The 18666-nt window shown below is 41.9% G+C and overlaps 1 protein-coding gene across 1 annotated transcript in view; it reads left to right on the top strand.

Moving 5' to 3' along the window:
• KREMEN2 (kringle containing transmembrane protein 2) overlaps window positions 1-10849 on the top strand; it is a 53292-nt gene extending 42443 nt beyond the window's left edge. Inside the window, exons 6-8 of the mRNA XM_081970978.1 lie at window positions 1520-1648; window positions 6998-7070; window positions 9791-10849. Coding sequence (XP_081827104.1) covers window positions 1520-1648; window positions 6998-7070; window positions 9791-10088 — 500 coding nt within the window. The 3' untranslated portion in view covers window positions 10089-10849. The remainder of the gene's footprint in view (window positions 1-1519; window positions 1649-6997; window positions 7071-9790) is intronic.
• The last annotated feature ends 7817 nt before the right edge of the window (window positions 10850-18666 follow it).

Here is an 18666-nt window from a genome sequence, read left to right on the forward strand (position 1 = left end):
CTTATCAAATGCCTTACTGAAGTCCAAGTAAACTATATCGATGGCATTCCTCTGGTCCACTTATGTTCTTCATATGTTTTATCTCCAAGCCTTTAATCATTCTAGCTGCTATTTTCTACACTTTTTCCAAAGTCTCAACATCCTTTTTGTAATGTCCCCAAATTTTTTAATTACATTTTTTAAAATTATGTTTTACATTTAGTTTAATTAATTTTTGTAATATCCCCAAAGAGTTAATGTAGGGCAGTTTCTCTTGACATCCCTTTGAATCTTTCTGTAGCCCCAGATCAGTAATCTGGCTGCGTCCCCAGATCTATTTAAAAAGAGATAACCAGAGCTGAATTTGCAAAGCTAGGAGGCACAATTGTGCCAGGCTTTCACAAGGTATGGTTTGGTCTTTGAAATGAGTGGTTGTTGGATCAGTAGTTTTCATCTGAGTAATAAGTAAAAATATATCTCTACATATTCACATTTGTGGGGTCACTAATTTCAATGAGGAAGAATACCTAAATTGATATAGCGTGCATTGAGAAGGTCAGATGTTTATTTTGCAGTAGAGCATCTCCAAATCTTAAAGACACTTTGATCTACCCCCTTTTTTGCAGTGAAGTTTTTGCTTGGTTGGCTGATTTAAATTCTTGTATTTCATTCAACCTTTCTCTAAAGCAGCAGCTTCCGGTAATTGAAAAATGGGTCTCTGTATGGGGAAGACTCTAGGGGTTCAAAAAAATTACTAATAAGCTGCATTTGTTGCTATTATTGCTTTTGTGCAATACAATACAATAGTAGAGTTGGAAGGGACCTTGGAGGCCTTCTAGTCCAACCCCCTGCCTAGGCAGGAAACCCTATACCGTTTCAGACAGATGGCTATCCAACATCTTCTTAAAGACTTCCAGTGTTGGGGCATTCACAACTTCTGGAGGCAAGCTGTTCCACTGATTAATTGTTCTAACTGTCAGGAAGTTTCTCCTCAGTTCTAAGTTGCTTCTCGCCTTGATTAGTTTCCACCCATTGCTTCTTGTTCTACCCTCAGGAGCCTTGGAGAATAGTTTGACTCCCTCTTCTTTGTGGCAACCCCTGAGATATTGGAAGACTGCTATCATGTCTCCCCTAGTCCTTCTTTTCATTAAACTAGACATACCCAGTTCCTGCAACCGTTCTTCATATGTTTTAGTCTCCAGTCCCCTAATCGTCTTTGTTGCTCTTCTCTGCACTCTTTCTAGAGTCTCCACATCTTTTCTACATTGTGGCGACCAGAACTGAATGCAGTATTCCAAGTGTGGCCTTACCAAGGCATTATAAAGTGGTATTAACACTTCACGTGATCTTGATTCTATCCCTCTATTGATGCAGCCTAGAACTGCAATCTGCCCTTACTACGGCTCTCATCATGGCAAAATCATAGAGGCTGGTGTTACTGTTTAACATATCAGGAAAGCCTGAGATTTTGATAAGAAGTGAAGTTGAACCTCCGCTGTAATCAAGTCCTTCATGATTCATGATTCTGATTTCCTTCCAGGATTGAAAGCTTCCTCGGTCAACTTACGGACCCTTCCAGGGGATGGATCCCGCCTGACCCCTACCTCTTCTGATTGGCTGAACTCAACCTGGACCTACAGTGCCAATGACTCTGCCATTGGGGTAGGAGGTAAAGGACTAGATCGGAGAGGGCATATAATACTGTGAAGCTGTTAAATGTTATATAAACAGATTCTATGACAATGTAGATTTGCCCTGGATGAAGGAACCTTTGGAGCCATTCTAGTTATACCTGCTAAGAGAACCAGGGTGGCCTTAAATTTACAATATTTGAAAGAGGGGAATTCAAAGCAGAGAATTCATTTGCATGGTGAACTGTACTTAATTCTTTTTCCTATCTGTTTCTTTCTTCTGAATCTAGGGTGAGCTAACTGTATGTACCAATGGTTCAGAGGTGGGTTGCTCCCGGTTTGGCCCGGATCGGACAAACCGGTAGTAGCAGTGGCTCCGCCAACCCACCTGGTTGCTTCTGCACACGCACAGAAGCGGCACGGGTGCGCACGTGGGAACCAGTAGTAAAAAAAAATGGAATCCCACCATTGCACTGGTTAGCATGTATCTTCAGACTTTTTAAAGAAGAATCACCAGATCAAAGTGCTTAAAACTGCCCCGGCCTGATTTTGCTCTCAAAATATGCATAATAGATGAGGCATACCAAGGTTTGGCCATACCCTTACCGGGATTTGAACTTGGGCTATTTTACATGTTAGGCAGTTATAATGTCTGAGCCACAAGCTCTCCTCCCTTATCAGCTGAGCCGGGGGGGGGGGGGGGAGCTTGTGGCTCAGACATTATAACTGCCTAACATGTAAAATAGCCCAAGTTCAAATCCCAGTAAGGGTATGGCTAGCTGATGAGAGCTAAATAGCTTGAAATAGATCTATACTAGTCTCCCTTCATTTATTTATCAGCAAAAAATTCAAGACAAAATGGTTTCGACCTGGAAGGCTCCTAGGCTTATATTTGGGGCATACCAGGTACCTTGACAAAAAACCCAAAACAATCAATACATTTAAAAAGTCGATAAAAGATTTTTTTAGAAAAACCCATCACATTAACACATATTATCCCCCCCCCCCCACTGAATACGGATTAATACATTTATACATCCATCTTCTAAGAAGGGCACTCTTTCAGCATTTTCTCCCACAGTAATGATGTTTGGATATTTTCAAGGCTGATAATTTGGAATGGAGCAATAAGTATGGATGGAAAGCAGATCCCCAACCTTGCATTCTCCCTATTGATTCTTTGCAAAATTTCTCTTTCCCATAAATAGTTCCAGGCTGAAACAAAGAAACAGACACCCACTGGGGAACTCTAAAACTTATTCCAAAAGTATCTAAAACATATTTTTCAAATGGAGAAAAGGAACATTTGAGGAATGGGTTCTTTTCACGTTTTTATACAAACCATTCCTTCTTCTGCCGATTATGAATTGAAGCAAGGCTATCTACAGGTAGTCCTCAACTTGCAACCAAAAATTTTGAGCCCAATCTGTCACAAAACTGATCCGATTTTATGACCTTTTTTTTTCTCTAGTCATTGAGCGAAACACCATGGTCATTTAGTGACGCAATGGTTTACTATGGGTGCAGTTCGGCCAAAAGTCAAAGGTAAATTACTGGGTTTTGGCAAAATCACAGTTGCACAACCACAGTTTATGCAAAAACCATGAATGCAACCTGGTTGCTGAGCACCCAAAGTTGGATCACATGACCATGTGCGTGGGAACAATTGTCAGAACTTTGAATCTGGTCATAAGTAGCCCCCTCTGGTAGGTCTATTGTAACTTCAAACAGTTGCTAACCAACAGGTCGCAAGCTGAGAACTACCTGTACGAACTCATTTAGAAAAATATACATTCCAAATAAGTGGCAACGAGGGAATACAGGTAGTCCTTAACTTGCAGCAGTTCATTTAGTGACAGTTCAAAGTTACAACGGCATTGGAAAAAGTGACTTGTGACCGTTTTTCACACAACTTTGTAGCATACGCATGTGATCAAAATTCAGATTCTTGGCAGCTGTTTCATACTTATATTTCATAAGTATGAAACAGCTGCTTTGCTGTGTCCCAAGGTCACGTGATCACCTTTTGCAACCTTTTGACAAGCAAAGTCAATGGGGAAGCCAGATTCACTTAGCAGCTGCATTACTAACTTATCAACTGCAGTGATTCCCTTAACAACTGTGGCAAGAAAGGTTGCAAAATGGGGCAAACTCACTTAGCAAATGTCTTACTTAACAAGCATGACCATGAGGGACAGCTCCATTATGGTCGTAAGTCAAGGACTGGCTGTAAAGGAATATTTGAAAGAAAATATGTAATTATTTAAATATCTAGTGCTTTGTAAAATTAGACACAGGATAAACAAAAAAACCCACACTGTATAGGGATAAAGTCATTGTAAACAGGTAATAGTGTTATGGAGAAGAAACAGGTTTATGTGCAGCTCAAGTTTTCCTAATACGGTTTTTCTCCAGATGTGCCGGCATAGCAACTCTCCTAATTCTGAGACTGTCTGGTCAACTTATGCAAGGATGGAAACTGGGGCATCACACTCTTGCAATGGTTTGTCTGTGCAATGCACAATCTTGCACTGTAGTAATGTTTCTCAACCTTGGCATCTTGGAAATGTGTGGACCTTTCAACTCCTAAAACTCTCCAGCTTGGGAGTTCAAGTCTACACATTTTCAAATTGCCAGGATTGAGAAATATTGCACTAGAGCAGGGGTCGGCAACTTTTAACACTTAAAGAGCCATTTGAACCCATTTCTCACCAAAAAGGAAACACCAGGAGCCACAAAGGTCCTAACCGGAAGCCCCCATTCAATTCTAGAGCTGACCGGAAATCTGGTTCCCTCACCATAAAGTCTTCTCCTAGTGTGGCATCCTTTTTCCTCTATCTGTCCTAACTGAAAGCCCTATCAATTGTGGAGCCAACCAGAAAACCTACTCGTTGCCATAGAACTGGGATGGCGAAACTATAGCATGCATGCCACAGGTGGCACGTGGAGCCATTTGTCAGGGCATATGAAGCGTTGCCCTGGCAGCTGGCCAGCGTGCATGCGCACACTGGCCAGCTAACTATAGCCTTTTTTGGAGGCCATTTTTGCCCTCCCCAGGCTCCAGAGGCTTTATAGCAGCCTAGGGAGGACGAAAACAGCTTCCCTCGCCCCGCCGGAGGCCCTCCGGAGGCTTCAGGAGCTTCCCCAAAGCCTCCGAAGCACAAAAAAAATGGTCCTACGGGCAAATCGGAAGTTCAGGAACTTCCAGTTTGCTCATAGGGCCGGTTTAAGCCCTCTGGAGCCTCCAGGGGCCTTCCGGAGGCTTCCCTGAAGGCTCCAGAAGGCTTAAGCTGACCCTACGAACTTCCATTTTTTTTGCGCTCTGGAGGGCCTCCAGTGGGGGCGGGGAAGGCTGTTTTCACCCTCCCCAGGCTCCTATAAAGCCTCTGGAGCCTGGGGAGGGCGAAAAAAGCATGCAAAAAAGGGAGGGTGGCACCTGTCATGCGTTTATGCGTGCTGGGGTTGCACATTGCTTTATGGGTGCGACACGACCGTGCACGCCCCTGCATGCGAGCCAAAAAAGGTTCGCCATCGCTGCCATAGAGTCTCCTCTTAGCGCCGTGCTCCCCCCGCTCCCCAATCGAAAGGTCCTCTCAAAATTGTGGTGCCGACTGGCGACAGGGAGCTGCAACATAGGGATGAAAGAGCCACATGTGGCTCCAGAGCCGCGCGTTGCTGACCCCTGCACTAGAGGATAACTCTTACTCTCATTCTGATATTCATTTTGTTTTATTTTACTTCTATCCTGCCTTTATTATTTTTACAAATAACACAGGGTGGCAAACATATTCAACACACCTTCCTCCTGCTTTCCCCCACAAAAACAACCCTGTGAGGTGGGTTGGGCTGAGAAAAAGAGAGTGTGTGACTGGCCCAAAGTCATCCAGCTGTCTTTCATGGCTAATGTGGTACTTGAATTCACGATTTCCTGCTTTGTAGCCTTGTCTCTTAATCATTGAATCAAACTGGCTCTCTGTGGACTATATATACATATGTACTTTATATACATATAAAGTACATACGTATATATGTATATAAGTACTCTTTGTACTCCAAATTGGGTGAATGAACACACCTAGGATCCTAGCAGGTAACCTCTTATTTGGGACAAGACTTTGAATATATTGCATGAGAAAATAACAACAGCAAGATAAATCAGATCTCTGTGTAAGAAAACAGAGCACGGTGAATGCAAAGTTAGCAAGTTTGTAGGTGTATGCTTATTTGGCACATCTTTTTCTGCTGCCTTTATGAGAATGGGAAAAGTGGTTTGGAGAACTCCCTTTTTGGCTTCTGTTCAGCCTCTGCCTTACCTGACTTCAGTTCTACTAGGTGTTGCTCTGCCAGTTTCAAATCTGTCTGTTAAGCCAGAAGGACTAAGAAGAGCACACCAAGCCGAAGCCAACATTTCTCAGCTTGGCATATACGTCCATGACGCAGTCAAAGAAGAATGGAATGCATGCTGTCAATAGAAGAGGCCTTCCTTTGGCTACATTTCTGGTTGGCTTGTGTTAATGCAAACCTGCATCTGTGTATACACACATACCATACATAGAAGTATACTGGGTGACACATATTTTCATGGCGAGTATCTCCATTTCTGAAGTTTGTGCCACGTTCTTAGGAACATTGGCATCAGTAAATCACTCCTCTTGTCAATCAGGCTATCTGGGATTTTATATAATTGGGTGTCATCTTCTAGACTTCTTTCTCCTCCAGAATAATGAGGTTGTTGCTCTTCATTATCTACCCAGTGGTGGGTTCCGGATCCCGGTGCAATTGGTACGGTGCAATAGGGCCCAGCGTCCACCACATGAACGTGTGCAGCGCGCACATGCGTACTTACCGCCTGCAATGCTCCACGATGCCTCTGTGATGCTCCAGCCTCTCGGCAGAGTGTTGCACAGGCATCATACACTCCGTGAGCGTGTGCGGAAGTCCCAAAGAGCTCAAATACCAGTAAGGAGCACGGGCAGGTGGGTGGGCCCTCCGGAGCACCATACTGGAACGGTACCCAGTGCTCCCGACAGGCACTGGCATGCCCGTACCGGGGTGTACCGGTCGTAACCCACCACTGTATCTACCCCATCTGGAAGACATTGGTACTATTCTGTAAATTAAATGTGGCACCACCTAGTGGCAGAGGCTTTACCATTACAGATAGGCCAATGGAAGGTTTTAAAACTGGCCCAGTTAAACCAAAGTGAACCTGGCTTGGAGTTCTGTGACCACTTATTTTTGTGTGTGTGTGTGGCAGGAAATTAGGGGTCTTGAGTTCCACTACATTTGGAAGGCACCAGGCTGAGGAGGGCTGTTGTGTTTAGCATGATTAATGGTTCAACATTTGTTGAACACCCATTGATTTCTTCTGTTCTTTTGTGACACAGCTTGGGTGATGTACACGGCCACAGGGACCTTCATCTTAGCCATCATCATTGTCTCATATCATTTGCGCAAGAGGTAGGTTCAAGCTGATTGGGAGATGTTGTGTAATTTGTTGTGTAATGGAAGTCCAGGCATCCCTGCTTGGAAGTAGGAGTGGTAGCTTCCCTTCCTGTTTTGCAGGACAAAAGGGAATAAATTTTGGAAAAAGTAAGTTAAGGTTAAGGAGATTGAAAATAAGGTGTGTGAAGGCTGCATGGGTACAGGCTAATTCCCTAAGCCCCATGAAAGAAAAGTTGTCATCAAACACATAAGTCCTTGACTTACGACCATTTATGACTTATGACTTAAAATAAGGAAGAAAATGGTAAGTGAGTACTTGTCTACCCTAGACAAGTTCAAATCACCAGGACCGGATAAATTACACCCCAAAGTTTTGAAGGAACCAGCAGACGAGATCTCAGAACAACTGAATTATATCTTTCAAATATCCTGGAGCACTGGGGAACCACCAGAGGCCTGAAAAAGGGCTGATGTAGTTTCCATCTTCAAAAAAGGAGGAAAAAATAGATCCAGGAAACTACAGATCTATAGCCTGACCTCAATAGCAGGGAAGATTTTGGAAAAAGATAATCAAGCAACAAATCAGTGAACAGCTAGAAGCAAACAAAGTAATAACCAAAAGTCAACATGGATTGATCAAAAACAGATCATGCCAGACTAATCTTATTGCATTCTTTGACAAAGTGACAGAATTAGTGGACCAGAGGAATGCCGTCGATATAGTTTACTTGGACTTCAGTAAGGCATTTGATAAGGTAGACCATAACCTACTACTTGATAAAATAGAAAAATGTGGGTTAGACAGCATCACCACCAGATGGATTCGTAACTGGCTGACCAACCACACTCAACATGTAATCCCAAGGCTCTGTTTTAGGCTCAATACTCTTCAACATCTTCATCAATGATTTGGATGAGGAGATAGATGAGGAAATCATCAAGCTAGCAGGAATAGCCAACACTCTGGAAAATAGGCTTAAGAAGGATCTTGACAGATATGAACATTGGGCGCTATCTAACAAAATGAAATTCAATGGTGAAAAAAGTAAGGTTCTACATTTAGGCAAGAAAAATAAAACGCACAGGTACAGTATAGGTGATACCTTGCTCAATAGTAGTAACTGTGAGAGGGATCTTGGAGTCCTAGTGGACAACCATTTAACTATGAGCCAGCAGTGTGCAGCAGCTGCCAAAAAAAGCCAACACAGTTCTAGGCTGCATAAACAGAAGGATAGAATCAAGATCTCATGAAGTGTTAATACACCTTTGTAATGCTTGGTAAGGCCACACTTGGAATACTGCACCCAGTTTTGGTCGTCACAATGTGAATAAGATGTTGAGACTCTAGAAAGAGTACAGATAAGAGCTGGTACTTCTGCCCTACTCCATCTGGCATCTCCCGAATCAAAATAATGTAAAATAAATGAACAAATAAATGAGTGAATGAAGGGAAGACACTAGGACATAAATAGTCTCAGGGATGAAACTGCAGGTAGTGATGTCTTCTAGAGAAAAGATCTGATAGACTAATTGTTGAGCAACCTCCAGAAAAGAGAAATGATTAAAACTGACAAATACAGGGAAACTAGCAAATAAGCACTAGAAGCCCAGTTCAGCCTCCTTCTTTCTTCTTTGCAATAAGAAAAGCAAGACTTCTGCATGCTAAAATAAAGACATGTTTCAGAATACAGCTAAAACAAGCAAAGATAAACCTATCCCCACCTTCTCTTTCCTAGAAAATACTAGAAGGTGGCTGTCCTCTACTCTTCATTTTTGAGGTTAGCTTCAGATAAGGCTCTAGGAAGTAGTGGGTATGAAAGAAGTTCAGAATAACAGAGTTGGAAGGGATCTTGGAGGTCCTCTAGTCAACCCCCTCTTCCAGCAGGAGACCTTATACCATTTCAGACAAATAGATTGTCCAATCTCTTCTTAAAAACCTCCAATGTTGGAGCACCCACAACTTCTGGAAGCAATTTGTTCCACTGATTAATTGTTCTCACTGTCATCACAAGCCAAAGAATAAAAAAAGTCGTGGTGAATAAAAAAAAGACCCACCTACGCCAGAGATGACCCAACAGGTGACATCTCACTCCCCCACACTTAATTTATAGCCAAACTTACTTAGTTCAAGGAACTAAGCATTAATGAAAGGAACTGAGCATTAAAGGCTGAGATGGAGGATGACAAATGATCAGAGGGGAGGAGGCATAGCAACATCTCCCTAAACTCCTTTGGTTACTGCAACCCTTCAATTGACCTTATCTCCAGATAATGGAAAACCCAAAGCTATCAATTTTACACAATTTTGAAGCTGGTTGGTTTATACGGAAAAAGACAGCTAAAAGCAATTTAGAGATGTACAAATAGTCCGTATTCAGTTACTGCAATTGGGACCCACAATTCAGTTGTTAAACTAAGTGGTCTCTAACTAAAATCACCACTGCGCTTATAATCTTATTTCAGTTTTCCTTTGCTTTACAGACCTGCAAAGGTAAAAAAATGCAAAGACTGGTGCCAATTATCTTTTTTCATCACCATCGCACCCACGGGATGGTTGCTAAATAAGACAGTTGTTAAACAAATCTACCTGTATCACCAATTGCCCTGGAAAGTGATGAAAAGTTATTTTTCATGATTGTGCTCTGTGATGGGCATTGGGCATGATTGCATGGCTATTGCTGATGCCTTGCTATCAGAGCTAACTATCATGTGACCTGTTTCTCCCTCTTTTCCAGGACTTGCCTTTTTGTACAAAAGAAGACTGGGAATTCTTTAGTCCCATTTTCCTCCAAAGCGCCACGGAATCGCTGCCAGTGTCTCGGGGGTGAGGCGTGGGCTGTAGCCTACCGACATACCCGTGTGGTGATCTGCACGACACGTGGGGCCCCCCATCACCGTCCCCTGCACAATGGGAGTGGAGTTGCCGGGGGAGACGATGAGACATCCTCCGACTGCTCGTGCCTGTGCCACAGCTATGAGAACCTTTCTTCCACCAACCAGTCCTCTCTCAAGTCCCTCATCTCCACCATCTGAGGAGTTCAGATCCTGAAGTTTGTGACTTTTACTGCCAGACAGTCAAAGCAGACCTTCCTTGGTTCGTTAGGGACAAAAAGACTGGGGCCTTACAGTGTTTAGCCACTCAATATGGGCGGCTGTGACTCTATTGCAAGTGGAAGTCAAAGCTTTTAGGCTGAGAACCACATTCCAGAAAGCCAAAGGTCACTGGGTAGCAAGGCTCCATAACAATATCCCCCACATCACAGCTTTTTTTGAGGCAGGAAAAGCCTGAGGGAGTGCAGACGCTCTCGCCATGTCACCTTGGGGAAGACATGTCAGCTTAATTTAATCTCAAAGCAGCCTTTATGGCACTGGCATTTTGTAAAAAGGTCCTGTGGACAAAGAGGAATGATAGAAACTCCCATCAAACCAGAAATATTCCCCAATGGCATTATAGAGTAATGTCGGTCTGTGTGACAACATACCTGTTCCTTATCACTGATGGAAGGGGGAAAACTTTGGAAGGAATGGAGGCCTGGGTATAGTAATGCTTGATGAATTTTTGGACACTGATTAGGGAAAACCGGTTCTCATGTTGTGGTTGTATCATTGGTGAGATATTTAGCTGCAAACCCTCCGAAGACCTTGAGACCCATGGAAACATTATTTACTTGGCTTCAGGTAATTTTGTAGAGACACCAAAGAATGAGGAAAAGGAAGCTGTCCTTTGCGCCACAGGTACAGGATGGATTTTGGAACTCGAAGCCTTCATTAAATTATTTTCATTTTGCCAAGGATGCTTCTGTGTTATAAGTCATCAGCTGTGTTGGGTTGTAATTCAGAGCTTGATACATTTTCTGCTTTCCTGGACTGAGTAGGAGATACACTGGATTGTCCATTTTTCATTGAACATGGCTCATTTCTGTGAGTATTTTGCCATTAGCAGAGGGGGAACCAAGTGATCTTTAATAAGAGGACAGGTTCTGGGAGAAAGTGAGGAACATTGGTACTTTCTGCTGACTTTTGCTAATCTGGTTTCAGATTCCTGGTTTCCTACTGGACCTGCAATGTGTTTGGGAGGTAAGGTGTGGTGGGGATGTCCCTAAGGCTCTGAGCACTGCAGCTGTAGCCAAGGCTTGAATGGCTAAGCCTCTATGCTGTTCTTAAAAAAAGGTACAGAACATAGGGTGGCAACCAAAATCCTTAGGAGCCTTGAGCAATTCCCAAATAAGGTTTTTTTTTTTACAATGCTGGGATGAATTTCATGACGAGGAGAAGGTGAGCAAGATAGACAATAACTATATAAAATTATGCAGAATGGAATAATCCCCAATAGTATAACATGAGTATATGCAGTGAAGCTGAACTGACAAGAGGAAATACCAGCATTTTTCATGTCACGTAGCAAATTCTAGCTAATGGGACAAAATCTGCATCCAAATAGTGTGTTATTTTATTGAATCATAGACTAGATTGGTGGTGATGAGGCTATTAGCAGATCCTTGTGCCAAATTCTTTCGGTGTTCTTTCCCTAGTCAAAATGATTGCCCGTGCAGAATTGTTTAAAAGAAGAGGGCAGCGTAATCGCCTATTGTTTTCATTTCGTGTTTGGAGTACCCAGTAGCATCTGGTTAGCCACAATGTGAAACAGGATCCAGAACTATGCCATTGATTTAACGCAGTGTGTTTCAAACTTGGCAATTGTAAGATGACTGGACTTCAACTCCCAGAGGATTCTGGGAGTTGAAGCCCACATATCTTAAAATTGCCAAGTTTGAAAAACCTGATGTAACCTATCAGATTTTTTTAAAATAATGTACTATATTTAGGAGAGAGCGAAGACCTTATTCTTTCAACATCTATAAAGGTCAGCTTTTCGCAGTGTGATCCATTAGCTCTTGTAATTCTTCAGCTGAGAATGGAATTTGGGGGGAGGGAGGGTCTGCTCGAGCTGTTAACTTCAAAACAATATCCCCTAGATCAGGGGTGTCAAACTTGATTTCACTGAGGGTCGCACCGGGGTTGTGTTTGATCTCAGGAGGCCGGGTAGGCATGGCCAGCTCGACATCACTCATGTGTTGGCCTGAGTGCTCTGCCAGCGAAAATAAAGCTCGGGAGGGACACGCATGGCTCTCCCGAGCTCCGTTTTCACTGGCAGAGGGTTGCAGGAGGCTGTTGCAACTGAAAACGGAGCTTGGGCAGGGTGCATGCTGGCAGAGGCAATGTGAGTCCAGTCCTTCGCTGTTTCCAAGGCGGTGCTGCCATATCTAAGCACTACACAGGCTGGATTTGGCCCGCAAGCCTTATGTTTAACATCTCCTGTCCAAGATTTTCCCAACGTGGTGCCCTCCAACCGACGTCCTCGTTGTTACATGCTTTTCCCAAGGTGTAGTTCAAATCGGAACCACACAACAACTACAGAAATATATTATTATAAAATTAATCGATAATTTAACAGCCAAACCGGTAAATAAAGTTTAAGGGAAATCAGGAATTACAAGTCCTAGTAATTCTAGAGTATCCCAGCTTGTAAAGGATTTGTTTGAATGGGCATCCTTTGTGTGTGTCCCAGGAGGGGAACAGCGCTCATTAGGGAAAACTTGTTTGTGTGTGTATTTTGTGTGTGTGTGTGTGTATTTTGTGTGTGTGTATAATTCATGAACAGAATGTATGGAATGTTTCAGTTCCAATCATTTTAATTTCAGGATCTTCGACCTTGTTTACCCACGTGCCTTTTGTCAATATTAGGTACCAGAAACCAGTCTTTGGAACTCTTCAATGACTTGTAAGAAGACGAATTTTTTAAGACTGAAAGAGAACAAGACTAAATCTAAACCTAAGACCATGACTCCGGGAGCTGTGGTTTCAGCCCTCAAGTATGTGAAAGAATAAAGAGTGCCTCTGAACATCAGTAAAGTGCTCTTCCTCAACAATTAGGAAGTACATCAAGTGCCTAGGGCACTATTGTAAAACGAGGACTGGCAGATTTGTCTCTTGATGGGTCCCACCCAATGTGGGACTCTCAATTTTAGAATCATTTTGTGGCAACTGGAAAAGATCACAAGCCACGATTTCCAATTTCCTGGAAGGATGCTGAAATGGTATTCTAGGAAGTGTTGCTAGCAGCCCGTCAGACAGTTTTAAATACCAAACCATTCATGGAATGGGCCCTTTTCCACAAAAAGGGACCTGGGTTAATGCCCCATTCCTTCTCCATTTTTTTTTTTAGGTTTGCTGAATCTCCAGGGCCTTATTTTAGAATCATTTACTACAGAGTCTACATTCAAATATGTTTGGTATTTGTTCTGTCGTTTCATTGAATCGAATCCATATCCAAAACTTTATCAGGCCGACTCCTCTTGTCATCCTATTGTATAGAGTTGAAATTTGTTTAATTATTTAACTTATTATGAAATAATTGTGCTGCATGTATATTAAGAAAAACATAATAAAGCAAGTAGCCATTAAAAATAATCGTGTGATTGGATATGTGCCTGGTCTGAAAACACAGAGTGTTTAAGAAATCACCTTCACGTTCAGAAGTGAGTTTTGTATACAACAGTAAAGTGTTCTTAAAATGTTCCTACTGAAATAAAAATTGTCTTCTTTTTCTGGAAGACAGTAGAATCACCTATACCCAGGGAAAGCAATCATCTTGCTGATATCAGCAGTCTGGTGATGGTGTTACACAATCAGCTGAAGAACCCAGCTGCTCCGTGAGCTTTATAAAAGCATGATTCTGCTTGCATCAGGGGGAAGAGACATTTGACCTCCTTTGACCTTCAGCCAGGGGACAGAGAAGCTGACGTCCCCTCTGCATCCCTGCCTCCTACCTAGCAAGTTTCTGAAAACAGTTTGTAAACCCCATTTGTGGGATCAGTAGAGAGAAAGAGTTGACTCATCCTCCACTGAGAATGGCTTGCAAAACCACCAAAATCTGCTTTAGCAAGTTTCATATCCTGCCAATCCCTCAATTCCATATTATACACGTACAGCTTTCATCGATGTGGTCTTCCAGATGTACCAGAATTGCATATATTGACCGATAGCCTTTATTGTCATTTTTACTGTTGCAGGATTGACCTTTTGGTAGTCACCTTAGACAAGGGCTTTCAAACTCGCAGGCTGGATGTATGACATGCTGGCCACACCCACGCCCTGTTTAGGGAAGAGAGGAAAAGTTGCTATACGTCATGTGACATTGCCATGACGACACGAGTTTGACACCCAACCTTAGACTTTCTCAGCAACAGATCAACACCTTGAAACAGGCTGTATCCGAAGTACATCTTTCCTTGACTCACTTTGCATTTAGAAAGGCCCCGAAGCCTATTTTATTTCTGTGGGCCTTAGGTTCATAGTTTGATCGTAAGCAATCTCAGATGATTTTTCATGCTTGTTTTTAATAGAAATATTATAAGTAAATCTCACTTAATGAATATTCATTTGGTGACTGTTCACAGCTACAAAAGCACTGGGGGAAAAAACTTTATGACTGATCCTCGCACTTATGACCATCACAGCATCCTGCAGTCATATGATCACCCAGCCAGCTTCCAACAAGCGAAGTCAATGGGATAGTCGGTAGGGAAGGTTGCAAGTTGCACCCATGTGATGTCTCACTTAATGAACACAGTGATTTGCTTAAGGGTCATGACAAAAAAAGTTGCAAAATTGGGTGTAGTCACATGATGACTCATTTAACGGCTACTATTTAATGATGGATTTTCTTATTCCCGTTGCAGTCTTAATTGGAGGATTATCAACCACACTTTGTACACTTTGCTTTATTTCCTTTGCCGTGCACTACGCAGGGTATAAAATTCTATGGGGAATGGGGAGTGAAATAGGGAACAAATTATATATATATTGTGACATTGTGACCCATTACTTCTGTATTTGGGGTAGATGCTAAGATACAACTGAGTAGTTACTGTACATTGGCCCAGATCAGAGATGGTATTCTATTGGACCAGTTTGCCCGAACTGGTAGCGGAAATCGTGGGTGGCCCCACCCACCCCTCCTGGCACTACGGCATCCTATTTAGGCCAAAGGCTGAGCACTTGCACTCACATTTGCAAACTGGTAGGGAAAGTAAGTGAATACCACCCCTGGCCCAGATATAACTGTATGACTGGGACAGTGTACCATCCATTGGGCAGGATTCAAAACTTACACAATAAAGAATAAAGAAACATAACTTTTTCACATGGATAGGACTAATATAGTCAATTTGTCATGAATGTGGGCATTTTGGGGGTGAATGGTAAAAGAACCTAGACCTTGATCCATAAATTATTACCAGTCAAAAATAAGTGAAGAGTGCAATTCCAAACTGCATCAATTTTATCTTTCTTTTATATAAGGAGAATCTTCTGCAATATATGATTTGAATTCTTTCCTTCCACAATGGCAGAATGATTTATAGACTAGGAGTTTCTTCTTCAAAGTTATTTCTGCCAAACACTCACTCTGATCTCAGATAAATCACTGTCAACAGCCAGCAATTTGAGGGAAATGATATGTGGTTAGACTACCATACAGGGCTGTTGGGAATATTACTGACCTTTTCTGAACTTTATAACCCTATGTAAGATCAGATCTGGTTAGGATTTGGAATTCCAAGTCTCTGTCACAGAACGTCTGAGAAGAAAGCCTTATCAAACTGATTCTGTCTTGCTGAAAAGAAAACTACATGCCTGTAACATGTTCTGGAATTTTTAAAAGCATAAATAAACCTCCTAAATAAAGGGAAAAGTTATATTAGCCCTTATTGAAAACATCTTAGGCCCAAAATAGTCTGCAGGTTTCAAAACTCAAAGCAGTTCCCTCAGACCTTTATTTTTGGTGGGAAATTTGCACATGCTTTTGTAGTGTTGAATTGGCTTTTTTGTGGAATTGTTTGTGGAATTGTTTTAAAATGGGGATAATCTACAGGAGAAAAAGTGTTCTAAAAATAATTTAAAAATTAAATGCATCTTATAACACAAAGACCAATAGTAGTCATAGAATCATAAGTCTGGAAAGGACCTTGGAGGTTTTCTAGTGCAACCCTCTACCTAAGGCAGGAATCCTGGAATAATAATAATAATATAAAATAATAATAAGAAAAAAGTTTGGTTCATTGACACTGCAATACCTGGTGATGCGTGAATTGAAGATAAGAAGCAAGAAAAAATCACAAAGTACTGGGACTTGCAAATTGAAGTTGAGCGACTGTGGAAAAAGAAATCGAGTGTTTCTCCTCGATTCTAAGTTGCTTCTCTCCTTGATTAGTTTCCACCCATTGCTTCTTGTTCTACCCTCAGGTGCCTTGGAAAATAGTTTGACTCCCTCTTCTTTGTGGCAACCCCTGAGATATTGGAACACTGCTATCATTTATCCCCTAGTCCTTCTATTAAACTAGACATACGCAGTTCCTGCAACTGTTCTTCATATGTTTTAGTCTCCAGTCCCCTAATCATCTTTGTTGCTCTTCTCTGCCCTCTTTCTAGAGTCTCCACATCTTTTCTACATCGTGGCGACCAAAACTGAATGTAGTATTCCAAGTGTGGCCTTACCAAGGCATTATAAAGTGGTATTAGCACTTCACGTGATCTTGATTCTATCCCTCTATTCATGCAGCCTAGAACTGTGTTGGCTTTTTTGGCAGCTGCTGCACACTGCTTTAAATGGTTGTCCACTAGGACTCCAAGATCCCTTTCACAGTTACTACTGTTGAGCAAGGTACCACCTATACTGTACCTGTGCATTTTGTTTTTCTTGCCTAAATGTAGAACCTTACTCTTTTCACCATTGAATTTCATTTTATTAGATAGTGCCCAATGTTCAAGTTTGTCAAAATCCTTCTGTATCTTTAGCCTATCTTCTGAAGTGTTGGATATTCCTGTCAGCTTGGTGTTATCTGTAAATTTGATGAGTTCCCCATTTATTGCCTCATCCAAATCATTGATGATGTTGAACAGAGCCTTGGGGTACTCCACTGCATACTTTCCTCCATGTAGATGCAGTTCCATTGAGGACTACACGTTGAATGCGGTTGGTCAGCCAGTTACGAATCCATCTGGTGGTGATGCTGTCTAACTCACATTCTTCTACTTTATCTAGTAGTAGGTTATGGATTACCTTATCAAATGCCTTACTGAAGTCCAAGTAAACTACAATATATCGACGACATTCCTCTGGTCTACTAATTTTGTCATATTATCAAAGAATGCAATAAGATTAGTCTGGCATGATCTGTTTTTGACAAACCCATGTTGGCTTTTGGCTATTACTTTGTTTGCTTCAAGGTGTTCGCTAACTCGTTGCTTGATTATCTTTTCCAGAATCTTTCCTGGTATTGTGGTCAGGCTGATAGGTCTATAGTTTCCTGGATCTGTTTTTTTCCCCTTTTTTGAAGATGGGAGCCACATCAGCTCTTTTCCAGTCCTCTGGTAGTTCCCCGGTGCTCCAGGATCCCTGAAAGATATAGTTCAGTGGTTCTGAGATCTCGTCTGCCAGTTCCTTCAGGACCCTGGGATGTAATCCATCCGGTCCTGATGATTTGAACTCGTCTAGGGTAGACAGGTGCTCACTTACCATTTTCTTCCCTATTTCAACTTGTGTTCCTAATCTGATTTTTGTGGTGTTGTTTTTGATAGGCTGGACTGTTTTATCCCTTTGTGTAAAGACAGATGCAAAACATGAGTTAAATAGTTCTGCTTTCTCCCTGTTGCTTGTCAGCTTCTTGCCACTTTCTCCCAGCAATGGACCAAGAAGCTTTTTTTGTTATTTTTTACTTTTGTGGCAAGCCTTTCTTCATTGTGAGCCTTAACTTTCCTCACTTCATCTTTACATGCTCGGGCTATTTGCTGATATTCTGCCTTAGTTATGTCCCCCCCCTTTCCATTTTTATACTTATCTTTTTGTCTTTCAATTTGTCAGAGAGTTCTTTATGCAGCCATGCTGGTTTCTTTTGGGAGCTGTTATTTTTCTTCTTCGTTGGTATTGTGCTAGACTGGGCTTTTGTAATCTCATTTTTCAAAATTTCCGAAGCTTCTTGAGTTGTTTTCCTCTTGAGGATTCTCATCCATGGAATTTTTCCCAAGCTCTCTCTCTCTTAGCTCTCTTAAATCCAAGACTCTAGTTTCACTTTGTTCTACTACTTGTGTTTGCATAATGTTGAATTCCAATATTGCATGGTCACTTGCCCCCAGGGTTCCTGTGGCTTCAACACCTTTCATTTCCTCTCTGTTAGTGAGAATTAAGTCCAATATGGCTGATCCCCTTGTTCCCTTCTCTACTTTTTGGGAAAATACTAGAGAGTATTTATGCTCTCAGTGCTACCACTGACAACCATTTTGAAGAAGGTGAATTGTAGATATGGACTTGCAAAGAAAGGACTGAAAATCTCGCACTTGGTGTACATGGATGATTTGAAGCTGTTTGGTAAAACAAAAGCTGAATTGAATTTATTAATTGAAAGCACAAAATAATTTAGCCAAGATATTGATATGCAGTTTGTAATTGACAAATGTGCAACAATGGCAACCAAAGCAGGCAAGGTCATAGAAGATGATGGAGTAGAACTTGAGAATGAAGAAATGATAAAGGCAGTAAAACCAGAAGAAG

The sequence above is a fragment of the Natrix helvetica genome (genome assembly GCF_964273705.1).
Source record: "Natrix helvetica genome assembly, chromosome: Z".
Classification (NCBI taxonomy): Eukaryota; Metazoa; Chordata; class Lepidosauria; order Squamata; family Natricidae; genus Natrix; species Natrix helvetica.